Raw genomic sequence first — 13,478 nt, forward strand, 5'->3', positions numbered from 1 at the left:
CACATCTTTGAACTGTGGGAGGAAACCGGAGCACCCGGAGGAAACCCACGCAGTCATGGGGAGAATGTGCAAACTCCACACAGTCAGTCACCTGAGGTGGGAATTGAACCCGGGTCTCTGGTGCTGTGAGGCAGCAGTGCTAACCACTGTGCCACCGTGCCACCCACGGTTAGGTTAAGTTTATTTTCATTAGTAAAAAGGAGATTGAGGGGGGAACCTGTTTGAGGTTTACAAAATCATGAAGGGTATAGACAGGGTGGATAGAGACAAGCTTTTTCCCCCAAGGTGAAGGATTCAATAACGAGAGGTCACGCTTTCAAGGTGAGAGGTGGAAAGTTTAAGGGGGATACACACATCAAGTACTTCACACAGAGGGTGGTGAACATTTGGAACGCATTGCCAGCAGAGGTGGTGGAGGCAGGCACGGCAGATTCATTTAAGATGCGTCTGGAAAGATTTATGAGTAGGTGGGGAGCAGAGGGATACAGATGCTTAGGAATTGACTGACAGGTTTAGACAGTACATTTGGATTGGCTCAGGCTTGGAGGGTCTCTTTCTATGTATTTGGATGTCACCACTGGAAATGACATGACCAACCCAAGGAAAGCCAAACACATAAATAGAAAGCGGGCTACACCACCAGTGCTTCATCCTAAGACTCACTGAAGATGTTACCTAGTATGGTGACAAAACATCTGAAACCAAACCTTCCAGCTCAGTGAGCAAGCCGACATCCAGAACCTCGACCTGAGCTACAAATCTTCTCAAAGCTTGCGATTAGATAGGGTCGACAGTGAGAGTCTTTTTCCTCGGATGATGATATCAGCTTATACACAGGGGCATAACTGCAAATTGAGGGGTGATAGATTTAAGACAGATGTCAGAGGCAGGTTTTTTACGTAGAGAGTGGTAAGGGCATGGAATGCCCTACCTGCCAATGTAGTTAACTCAGCCACATTAGAGACATTTAAGCAATCCTTGAATAAGCATATGGATGAAGATGGGATAGTGTAGAGGGATGGGCTTCGATCAGTTCACAGATCAGCACAACATCAAGGGCCAAGGGGCTTGTTCTGCGCTGTATTGCTCTATAGACAATCCAGATATTATTTTGTCAAAGTAATTCAAGAATCAGTCCTATGTATTTAAAGTTGAGCTTTGTGAAAACTTTAATTCTTGTATGGAATTTTAATGGACAGAATCAAGTGTACATTTTAAAAACATTTAAACCAGTGTTGACAGGATACAAAAAAATCTATGCCAAAAAAAGCATTTCGTACATGGTAATGGAAGCAGGTTCAATAGTAAATTTTAAGAAAGAATCAGGGAAAGAGTAAGGGAATAGAAATAACTGAATAGCTGTTTCAAACACGGGAGTGTGGTGCTGGAATAGCACAGCAGGTCAGGCAGCATCTGAGGAGCTGGAGAATTGACGTTTTGGGCCTAGGACCTTCAACAGGATTATGCCTGAAACATAAATTCTCCTGCTCCTCAGATGCTGCCTGACCTGCTGTGCTTTTCCAGAACCCCACTCTCGATTCTGATCTCCAGCATCTGCAGTCCTCACTTTGTCCTAGCTGTTTCAAAGAGCCAATATTGGCACGATGTGTCAAACTACCTTTTGTGTTGTAAGATTCAATATGTTGGAAAGGATGGGCTAGAATTAGGGTCACAAGCATTTCAATATGTGAATTAAATTAGTTTCTTCAATCTTAAAATCAGCTATGAAGCAATACACTTTTACAAACTTTACATTATTAGAACAAATGACAACATCAAGTCATACCAATGTAACAGCATAAATTGGCAAATTATCAATTAAAAAGCTGCAAGACCGCTTTAAATAAAAGAAACAAATTTCATTCAATGACAATATATACTGGCTTCCCTCTCTCATCACTGTCGTTATTGGGCCATATACCTTCTTCAGCAATCTAACCCATTGCTACCCAGCCATCACCAACCACCAAAAGGCAAATAAGTATCAAAGCTATTTTCTTCTATCTGCGCTCGAAGATCTGAGTAATGCTTTCTGTATTGCACATCAGAAAGTAAAACCTAAGCCTCAACACTGTCCAACATAGCTCTACCAGCCAACAAAACTACTGCAAAAATTTCACAGTTCCATATTTATACCTCAAACACAATAGACACATTTATTACAATTTCAACATAAACTTACACTACCCTAAAGTTAAGGGGCAGAATCAGGAGACAGGAACAGTCAAATTCAGGCTGGGCAATGCTTCAGGGTTTAGCTTCTGCAAAGAGGAAAGGTACTTAGTTTTGAAGATGTAATGCAAATCTCAGTATCATACCTAAGGAAGGATATTTTGCCCCTGAGAAGAGTTCAATGCAAGTTTACAAATATGATACCTGGATTCAGAGGTTAAGTCATGAGGAGAGATTAGACAAATTAGGTCCGTTTTCTCTAGAATTCAGAAGGTTAAGGGGTGATATAATCAAGGTTTTCAAGTTATTAACAGGGAAAGGCAGGGTAGATAAAGATAAACAATGTCGACGGGTTGAACATTCTAGAACCATGGGGCATACTGTAAAAATCATGGCCATGCCATTCAGGAGAGATGTTAGAAAACACTTGTACATGCAAAGAATAGTGAAGGTTTGGAACTCACTTCCTCAAACAGCCATTGTTAGTTTTAAATTGGGATATGGGCCCAAGGCAAACCATAGGTCACATGATCTTATTGAAAGGTGAAGCAGATTCAAGGGGCTGAATGACCTACTCCAGTTCCTATGTTCCTTTGACAAACAGAAAGACAAATGGCTGCACATCATGTATCAAACTCTCCAACCTCTTCATCGGGACAACAGTAATATTCTACAAAGCAGATCTGTCCATCTTCATTCCGGATCATATATTGTAAGGAGAGAAATCCACGGTTATCTGTACGGAGCGAAACTTTACAGGACAGAGCCAAGGCCTTAATAGATGGCTTCAGTAATGAAATTTTATATCTGATAAGAAAGAACAAAATTAAATTTTAATAACAAAATAGAAGGGACTGCAGTAACAGAATGCAATCAATACGTCATCTTACCTATTACATTGGGTCTGGTTGCAATGGAATGCCTCAATCATATCAGAGTCTTTCGGATAATCACAGTGTATGCTTCCAGCATTCCCAAAAGTAGATAACCTGAAACAGAAATGGTGCTTAAAAGCAGTTTGTGACCAATTAATAAAAAAAAAACCCAGATGATAATAGAGGATAACAAATGGTAATGACACAGGAGGGCAGCTTTCCATAATAATATGAAAAAATAAATTAGAAAGTTGGAAATAGAGTCGAGATATGGCTACGACAGGCTGCGTGACGAGTGTTGTTTGCAGGAATATGCACCTTGGTCTCAGCTTTCAACATATTAAATTGAGATGAAGGAACAGAGAATCATAGTAACCAAGTTTGCTGATGACTCCAAACTAGAGAACTCATAGACAATGTATGTGGGAGCAAACTGATCTGATGGAGAAGTAGAGAACTTTAAGTGCCCATGATCAGAAGTCACAAAACTACTGAACAAGTATATAAAAAAAATTAAAAGGCTATTGGAACATTGGAAGTATAAGCCAAGGGAGTAGAAATTATGCAGTTTTATATAGTTCTGGAGCATTGCCTCCAATTCTGTACAAAGTTGCTTCACCTGACAAAGGAGAATTGCTTCTAAAGCTCATTATTTCAAATAAACCTGATGGATTATATATAACCTGATGTTGTGCGATTTCTGACTTTGTCCACCCCAGTCCATCACCAGCACCTCTGTACACCACATTTCAGTAATGGTAAAAGCAGCATGCAATGGACAGAGCTGAATAATTCCAAAAGAACAAAAAATTTACAGCCCAGGAACAGGCCCTTCAGCCCTCCAAGCCTGAGCCGATCCAAATGTACTGTCTAAACCTGTCGGTCAATTCCTAAGCATCTGTATCGCTCTGCTCCCCACCTACTCATGCATCTGTCCAGATGCATCTTAAATGAATCTACCGTGCCAGTAGAGGTGGTAGAGGCAGGCAACGCGTTCCAAATGTCCACCACCCTCTGTGTGAAGTACTTGCTGCGTGTATCCCCCTTAAACTTTCCACCTCTCACCTCGAAAGCGTCACCTCTCGTTATTGAATCCTTCACCCTGGGAAAAAGCTTGTCTCTATCCACCCTGTCTATACCCTTCATGATTTTGTAAACTTCAATCAGGTCCCCCCTCAATCTCCTTTTTTCTAATGAAAACAAACCTAACCTATTCAACCTCTCTTCATAGCTAGCACCTTCCATACCAGGCAACATCCTCGTGAACTTTCTCTGCACCCTCTCCAAAGCATCCACATCCTTTCGGTGATGTGGTGACCAGAACTGTACACAGTATTCTAAATGCGACCGAACCAATGTCTTGTTAAAATTGTACATGACTTGCCAGCTCTTATACTCAATACCTCGTCCAATGAAGGCAAGCATACTATATGCCTTCTTGACAACTCTATCCACCTGTGCAGCAACCTTCAGGGTACAATTGACCTGCACTCCCAGATCTCTCTGCCCATCAACTTTTCCCGAGGCTCTTCCGTCCACTGTATAATTCGTTCTAGAATTAGTCTTGCCTAAATGCATCACCTCACATTTGTCTGGACTGAAATTCATCTACCACTTTTCTGCCCAACTCGCCTGAAGAAGGGCCTGTGCCCGAAACGTCGAATCTCCTGTTCCCTGGATGCTGCCTGACCTGCTGTGCTGTTCCAGCAATAAAGTTTCAACGCCCAACTCTCCAGTCTATCTATATCCTCCTGTATTCTCTGACAGTCTCTTGTGCTTTCTGCTACTCCACCAATCTTCGTGTCATCTGCAAATTTGCTGATCATACCAACAGTGCCCTCTTTCAGATCATTTATGTATATTACAAACAACAGTGGCCCCAATACTGACCCCTGTGGAACACCACTGGTCACCTTTCAACTCCCTTCTACTACTATTCTCTGTCTCCTGTTGCTCAACCAGTTCTTTATCCACCTAGCTAGGACACCCTGAACACCATTTGACTTCACTTTCTCCATTAGTCTACCATGGGGAACCTTGTCAAACGCTTTACTAAAGTCCATGTATATGACTTCAACAGCCTTTCCTTCATCTATCAACTTGGTCACTTCCTCGAAGAACTCTATTAAGTTGGTAAGGCTCCCCTGCACAAACCATGTTGCCTATCACTGATAAGCCCATTCTTTTCTAAATATAAATGGATCCTATCCCTCAATACCCTCTCCAGCAACATCCCCACCAGCGACGTCAGGCTCACTGGTCTGTAGTTATCCGGAATATCCCTACTACCCTTCTTGTACAGGGGGACAACATGAGCAACCTTCCAGTCCTCCGGCACCTCATCTGTATTTAAGGATGCCACAAAGATATCTGTCAGGGCCCTAGCTACTTCCTCTCTCGCCTCCCTCAGCAACCTGGGATAGATCCCATCTGGTCCTGGGGATTTGTCCACCTTAATAACTTCTAGCCTACCCAACACATCTTCCCTACTTATGTCAACATGATCCAGACTAATCAAACTTCATTCTCTAATCTCAACATTCATCATGTTCCTTTCCTCAGTGAACACTGAGGCAAAGTAATCATTCAGAATCTCACTCATTCTCTCAGGTTCGACACTATGGATCAGATTGAATCTCTGCAGTCCCACCACATCCAGTTACAGATGGTGGTGGACAATTAAGCTAACTGGAGGAGCAGCCTCCACAAATATCCCCATCCTCAATTAACGGAAGCCCAAAAGATGAGGCCAAAGTATTGCAGTTAGAAATGTTGAGAGAATGATCCACCTTGGCCTCCTTCTGTGATGCGCTGTATCACAGATATCAGTCTTCAGCCAATTCAATTCACTTCATGTTATATCCAGAGAAACAACTGGAAGCACTTGATACTGCAAAGGCTCTGGGGTCTGACAACATTCCAGTAATGGTACTGAAGGTTTGTAATCCAGAATTGACTGCACTCCTAGCCAAGCTTTTCTAATACAGCCACAATACATTGTAGGCTGTTCGTAGGAACACAAGAACTAGGAACAGGAGTAAGCCGTCCAGCCCTTCGAGCCTGCTCCACTAATCAATAAGATCATGGCTAATCTTTAACTGGACTCAGCTCCAATTAGGCATGTTTTCAACATATCCCTCAATTCCTTTATTTTTCAAAAAAGTATCTACCTTAGCTTTATAATTGATTGCTTAAGTAGCGTCAACTACCTCCCTGGGCAAGGAATTCCACGGATTAACAATCCTCTGGGTGAAGAAGTTCCTTCTCAGTTCAGTTCTAAACCTGCTTTGTCTAATCTTGAGGCCATGCCCTCTTGTCCTAGTTTCACCTATCAATGGAAACATCCTATCTATTTCTATTTTATCAATTCCCTTCATAATTTTATATGTTTCTATAAGATCACTCCTCATTCTTCTGAATTCCAATGAATATAATCCCAATCTACTTAGCCTCTCTTCGTAAACTAACACCCTCAACTCCGGAATCAACCTAGTGAATTTCCTCTGCATCCCCTCCAGTGCCAGTACATCCTTTCTTAAGTAAGGAGACCAAATCTGCACACAGTATTCCAGATGTGGCCTCACCAGTACCTTGTACAGCTGTAACATTACCTCTCTGTTTTTAAACTCAACCTTTTAGCAATGAAGGACAAAATTCTATTTGCCTTCCTAATTACTTATTGTACCTGCAGACCAACCTTCTGCAATTCACACACCCAGGTCCCTCTGCACAGCAGCATGCTGCAACTTTTTACCATTCAAGTAATAATCTACTTGGCTGAGATCCTACTAAAATGTATGACTTCACATTTACCAACTTTGAATTTCATCTGCCAGACCTTTGCCCACTCACTTAATTTATCTATGTTCCTCTGCAAAGTTTCACAGTCCTCTGCACACTTTGCTCTGCCACTCATCTTAGTGTCAACAGCAAATTTTGACACCGTACAAGTGGCCCCAACTCCAAATCATCTACATAAATTGTATATAATTATGGTCCCAACACCAATCCCTGAGGGACACCATTAGTCACTGATTGCCAGCCATAATAGCACTCATTTATCCCCATGCTTTGCTTCCCGTCAGGCAACCAATCCTCTATTGACGCTAATATGTACTCTTAACACCATGCACCCTTATCCTATGCAGCAGCCTCATGTGCAGCACCTTGTCAACGGCCTTTTGGAAATCTAGGTACACCACATCCACTGGGTCTCTGTTGTCCACCTTGCTTGAAATGTCTTCATAGAATTCTAAAAGATTTGTGAAGCATGATCCATGAACCCATGCTGCGCCTGTACAATGGGACACTTTCTTTTGAGATGCCCTGCTATTTCTTCCTTGATAAGAGACTCCAGCATCTTTCTCACTACAGAGGTGAAGCTCACTGGTCTATATCTTTTGTCTACTTCCCTTTTTAAACAGTAGTGTCACATTTGCTATTTTCCAATCTGCTGGGACTGCCCCAGAGTCCAGTGAAATTTGGAAAATTACCGCCAGTCCACCTATTTCTCCTGCCATCTCTTTTAGTACTTGAGGATGTATTCCATCAGGGCCAGGAGACTTATCTATCCTTAGCTCCATTAGCTTACCCAACACTAGCTCTTCTATAATAATAATTGTTTCCAGGTCCTCACCTATCTTCATCTCTTCGTCACTTACTGGCATGTTATTAGTATCCTCCAGTGAAGACCGATACAAAGTACCTGTTCAATGCCTTAGCCTTTTCATCATATCCCATAACTAACTGCCTCTTCTCATCCTCTAAAATGACCAACATTTACTTTAGCTACTCTTCGTCGTTTCATATATTTATAGAAACTTTTACTATCTGTCTTCATATTCTGTGCCATTTTTTTTGTCATCTCTACCTTACTTTTCTTTATAGCTCTTTTTTGTGGCTTTCTGTGGACCTTTAAAGTTCTCCCAATCTTCCAGAGTCCTGCTGTTTTTGGCCACTTTATATGCCTTCTCTTTCACTTTGATAGCCTGCTTCATTTCCTTAGACATCCATGGCAAATTACCCCTCCTCTTACAGTCCTTTCATCTCACCAGAATATACTTTTGCTGAGCACTTTGAAAAACTTCTTTGAAGGTCTTCCACTGCTCGTCAACTGTCGCACCATAAAGTCTCTGTTTCCAGTCTACTTTAGCCACGTTCTCCCTCATTCTATCATAGTCCCCTTATTCAAGCACAGGACCCTAGTATTGGATTTTATCTTCACACTATCCAGCTGTATTTTAAATTCAACCATACTGTGATCACTCCTTCCAAGAGGATCCCTAACTATGAGGTCATTAACTATTCCTGTCTCATTACACAGGACCAGATCTAGGATAGCTTGCTACTACCTCATCGGTTCCATTACATGCTGTTCAAGAAATCTATCCAGGATACACTCAATGAACACCTCCTACCCTGACTGAACTGGTTCAACCAATCTACATGCAGATTAAAATCCCCCATGATAATAGCTGTACTATTTTTTCAGGTATTAGTTATTTCCTTGTTTATTGCCCTCCCCCAATGTGATGTTATTCTGGACGGTTTGCTAGCTGAGCTGGAAGGTTCATTTTCGGACGTTTCGTCATCATACTAGGTAACATCATCAGTGAGCCTCCGGATGAAGCACTGGTGGTATGGCTCACCTTCTATTTGTGTGTTTAGGTTTCCTTGGGTTGATGTCATTTCCTGTTCTTTTTCTCAGAGCTGGTAAATGGGATCCAAGTCGATGTGGTTGTTCATAAGAGTTCTGGTTGGAATGCCATTCTCGTACGTGTCTCTGTTTGGCTTGGACCAGGATGGATGTGTTGTCCCAGTCGAAGTGGTGTCCTTCCTCATCTGTTTGTAAGGATACTAGTGAGAGTTGGTCATGTCTTTTTGATGCTAGTTGATGTTTATGTATCCTGGTGACTAGTTTTCTGCCTGTTTGTTACAGTTCTTGCAAGGTATTTTGTAAATGACATTAATTTTGCTTGCTATCTATATAGGGTCTTTCAAGTTCATTAGCTGTTGTTTTAATATGTTGATGGGTTTGTAGGCTACCATGATGCCAAGAGGTCTGAGTAGTCTGGCAGTCATTTGCAAGATGTCTTTGATGTAGGGGAGAGTGACTAGGGTTTCTGGTCATGTTTTGTCTGCTTCTGTGGGTTTGTTGCTGAGAAATCGGCAGACTGCGTTCATTGGGTATCCATTCTTTTTGAATATACTGTATAGGTGATTTTCCTCTGCTCTTTGTAATTCCTCTGTGCTGCAGTGTGTGGTGGCTTGTCCAAATAATGTCCGAATGCAGCTTCATTTGTGGGTGTTGGGATGATTGCTTCTGTAGTTCAGTATTTGGTCCATATGTGGTGTTTTCCTGTGGACGCTGGTTTGAAGTTCCCCATTGGCTGTTTGCTCTACTGTGACATCTAGGAATGACAGTTTGTTGTTATTTTCCTCCTCTTTAGTGAATTGTATTACTGATGGTCTTGACGGTTTCTTCTAATTTGTTTCGTTTAGTGATGACAAAGGTGTCATCCATGTAGCAGACCCGATGTTTGGGTTGGATGGTTAGCAGAGCTCGGTAAAAACAAGGACTGCAGATGCTGGAGACCAGAGTCTAGATTAGAGTGGTGCTGGAAAAGCACAGCATGTCAGGCAGCATCCGAGGAGCAAGAAAATCGACGTTTCAGGCAAAAGCCCTTCATCAGGAAGGGAGCTGTTTAATTGAGTTTTATTGCCTCTGCTAAGAACCCCGATATTGGAAATCCCATGGGTGTTCCGTTGGTTTGTCTGTAGGTTTTGTTGTTGAAAGTAAAATGGGTGGTAATGCATAGGTCCACTAGCTTGATGATATTGTCCTCGCTGATGAAGTTGGTGGTGTTTGGTGGATGTGTTTTTGGTTCTTCTAATAGTGTAGTCAGTGTTTCCTTGACCAGGTTGATGTTGTTGGATGTGAACAGGGCTGTTACATCAAAAGAGACTATTATTTCATCCTCTTCTATCTAGGTGTTTTTGATGGTCTTCAGGAATTCTTGGATGGAGTGGTGTGAGTCTTCTACTAGGTGTTTTAGTCTTTGGTGTAGCTCCTTGGCCAATCTGTAAGTTGCTGTTCCAGGTAGCGAGACTATAGATCTGAGGGGGGCTTCTAGTTTGTGAATTTTGGGTAAGCTGTAGAAGCCTGGTGTGTTGGATCTGTCTGGTTTCATTTTTTGGAAGTTGGTCTGATTTATTTCTCCAGATTTCTGAAGTTTTTTGAGTAAGGCTCTGATTCGGTTATTATTTGGTGACCTATAGACTACACTTATCAGTGAGTTACTCTTCTTGGAATTCCTAATTTCCACCCAAAAGCATTCAACCTCATGCTCTACAGAATCTATATAATCTCTCAGCACCACCCTGATGTCATCCTTGAATATCAGAGCTACACCACCTCCCTTGCATTTCTGAGATCAGGAGGAAGTTAATCTCTCAGAGGGTTGAGATATTTGGAACTCCTTGCCACAGAGAGCTGTGGGAGCAGAGACCTTGTACACATTTAAGGCTGAGATAGATAGTTTCTTGACCAGTGGGGGAATCTAGAGTTACAGGGAAAAGGCAGGAAGGTGGATATGAGGAATGTTGAATTAGCCATGATCCTATAGAATTGCACAGCAAGCATGAGGGGCTAAACGGCCTACTCCTACTTCTTTCTCTTGTGGTGGGGGCTGAGTGGCTTCCTCCTAAGGAAGGTACACAGTCAGAATGTTGAAGAAGTGTCAGGTACAGATTATGATCCTCCTTTGTTAAGGCCTACTTGAGTTCAAAGTTAACTCAGTACCTGAAATTGGGTTTTTCTGGAGACATTGTGATCTGCAGCACCTCGCTGCTCATATCAAGCTCGGCAAAGGCCTCCCGAAGGCTTTCTGACTGCAGAATTATTTTATTTACAACATTTGTGCTACAGAAGTCAAAGTCAAGAGTTTCCTCTGGTTCCTGAGTCTGAATCTTACAAACTGTTACCACACCACTCTCCTCCAGAAACAGTGTCAATGGGTTTCCATATCCACGGTAACACATCTTCAGGGCTGTTGTCATTCCTACAAAGAAAGAATAGGAGAGACAGCTCCAGGTCAATATTCAGTCATTTTACTTTTAAAAGCATCATCATTTTAATGGGCTCAAATCTGAAATTATCAAAATACATTTACCTGGCAGGGAACTTGCACTAAATATTGAGAGACAATCAAGAAGAACTGTTAGGTTTACTACAAACATCACAGAGTCCTCCTCAATTCGAAATTCTTGAAAAATACATGCCTAAAACAAAAAATGTTAAGCAGTGAATCTTCAAATGGAACAAACCATACAGTTCACCAGGGAGAAAGTTAATAAGGATATGAATGAGTGCTCCCAGTCCCTTATCCCGTTCCCACGCCAAGCAACCCCACCACAAAATCCACCACAAGGCAAAAGTGAGGATGGCAGATGCTGGATGTTAGAGTCGAGAGTGTGGTGCTGGAAAATCACAACAGGTCAGGCAGCATCCGAGGAGCAGGAGAACTGACGTTTTGCTAAAGCCCTTCATCACGAGCAATAATAGGCCATTCAGCCCATCGAGTGGTCTCTGTCATTCAAGAAGATCACAGCCCATCTAATAAACCTCAACTCCAATTTCCTACCTCTTCTTCAAATCCCTTGATTCCCTGATTAGTTAAAAATCTGTCAATCTCAGTATTAAATATACTTTATGACCTATTCTCAACAGCCTTCTGCAGGAAAGAATTTAACAGGTTCACAACTCTCAGAAGAAATTTCTCTTCATCTCTTCTCTTCATAAATGCACAACCTCTTATTTCGAGGTTATGCTTTCTGGTCTTAGACTCTGCCACATGGGGGAACAACGTCTCCAAAGCTTCCCTCTCACCCTCTTGATAAATCTTGCCTACTAAGAATAAGTCACTTTTCATTCTTCTAAATCCCAACTACTGACCTAATCATCTTCTCCTTAAACGACAGTCCCTTCAGGCCTACTGTCAGCCTGGTGAACCTCCTTTAGACTTTGTCCATTACCAGCATATTTTTTTCGTTAAATAAGGAGCCCAGAATGTCTCAATATTCCAACAGTCTTCTGGCTAGTGCTTTGTACAGTTTTATCAAAGCCTTACTACTTCTACATTCCATTGAAATAAGAAGCCAAAAGCACACTTGCCTTCCCTCTTACTTGCTGAACTTGGATACTAGCTATTTGTGATTCATAGTGAGGACTCTCAAATCTCTTTGTTCTGTAATTTTCCGCAATCTTTCTTATTTAAATAACACTCAGTTTCTCTATTCTTCAGACCAAAGTGCAAAACCTCACATTTCCCATGTAATATTCTATTTGCCATGTTTTTGCCTACTCACTTAACCTGTCTATATCCAGCACAGAAAGAGCAATAGAAATGTACAGCATGGAAACAAAAACCTTCAGTCCAACTCACCCATGTTGACCAGATATCCTAAATTAATCTAATCCCATTTGCCAAGATTTGGCCCATGAATCTTCCTAATCATATACCCATCCAGAAGGCTTTTAAATGTTGTACTTGTACTAGCTTCCATCACTTCCTCTGACACCTCATTCCATACATGCACCACCTCCTGCATGTAAAAGTTGCTCCTTAGATCCTTTTTAAATCTTTTCCCCTCTCACCTTAAACCTGTGCCCTCATTTTTGGACTCACCTACTCTAGGAAAAAAGACCTGACTATTCACCCTATCCTTGCCCCTGCAATGGAAAATTAACAAAAGGTGACATTTACTCTGAAATCCATTTACTCTGAAATCTGAAAGACATTGCTTTACTAAATTTAAAATTTTCTGACACTTTGCAACTTTGCTGAAGTCTGCAGTCGAGGGACAGCTTGTCTCTGCGGAACTTTGTAAACATTCAACAAGAGAAAAATATAAGAACAGTATGTCCACAACAAGGAAATGAAAAGAAAAGAATAACTCAAATCTTCACAGTCTTTGTCCTTGAGAGCGTGATAAGAAACAGTATAAGACGAATATCTGAATTCTGCTCAGGGCCCTTGCACAAGGTTTTTCGCAGCAGAGAGCGGCGGGAGCTGGGAGGAAGTTCAGGCGGAGCGCAAAGCCGGTCGGGAAGGTAAGTGATTGCTATTAGAGTGGGTGAGTTCTAAACCCCAGGTCCTACAAAGTAGGGTCTCCCTCCTCCTCTAACCTAAATTAAAAATCCACAGACTTGCCACAAAAAGAGGGTCTAAGGAAGTTTGGATAGAAGAGTGAGGCTTCAGCTCAGGAATCTTTGACAAGGAGGTTGAGTGAAGTGATTATACCACAGTTGAAGAGGGTGAAGACATGACTGCCCAGCTGGTTCAGTGCGCTACGTGCTTGATGTGGGAGGTCAACGACTCTGGTGTGTCTGGCTCGTATACGTGTGGAAAGTGTGTGCACATTCAGCAATTG

General features: G+C 41.9%; 1 protein-coding gene across 1 annotated transcript in view; it reads right to left on the minus strand.

The window, feature by feature from the left end:
- Nucleotides 1-1,144: 1,144 nt before the first annotated feature.
- Nucleotides 1,145-13,478, minus strand: part of rad1 (RAD1 homolog (S. pombe)) — a 23,631-nt gene continuing 11,297 nt past the window's right edge. The window contains exons 2-5 of the mRNA XM_043706454.1: nucleotides 11,219-11,327; nucleotides 10,849-11,107; nucleotides 3,063-3,161; nucleotides 1,145-2,979 (exon numbers count right to left, since the gene is read on the minus strand). Coding sequence (XP_043562389.1) covers nucleotides 2,796-2,979; nucleotides 3,063-3,161; nucleotides 10,849-11,107; nucleotides 11,219-11,327 — 651 coding nt within the window. The 3' untranslated portion in view covers nucleotides 1,145-2,795. The remainder of the gene's footprint in view (nucleotides 2,980-3,062; nucleotides 3,162-10,848; nucleotides 11,108-11,218; nucleotides 11,328-13,478) is intronic.

The sequence above is a fragment of the Chiloscyllium plagiosum genome, chromosome 17 (assembly GCF_004010195.1).
Source record: "Chiloscyllium plagiosum isolate BGI_BamShark_2017 chromosome 17, ASM401019v2, whole genome shotgun sequence".
NCBI lineage: Eukaryota > Metazoa > Chordata > Chondrichthyes > Orectolobiformes > Hemiscylliidae > Chiloscyllium > Chiloscyllium plagiosum.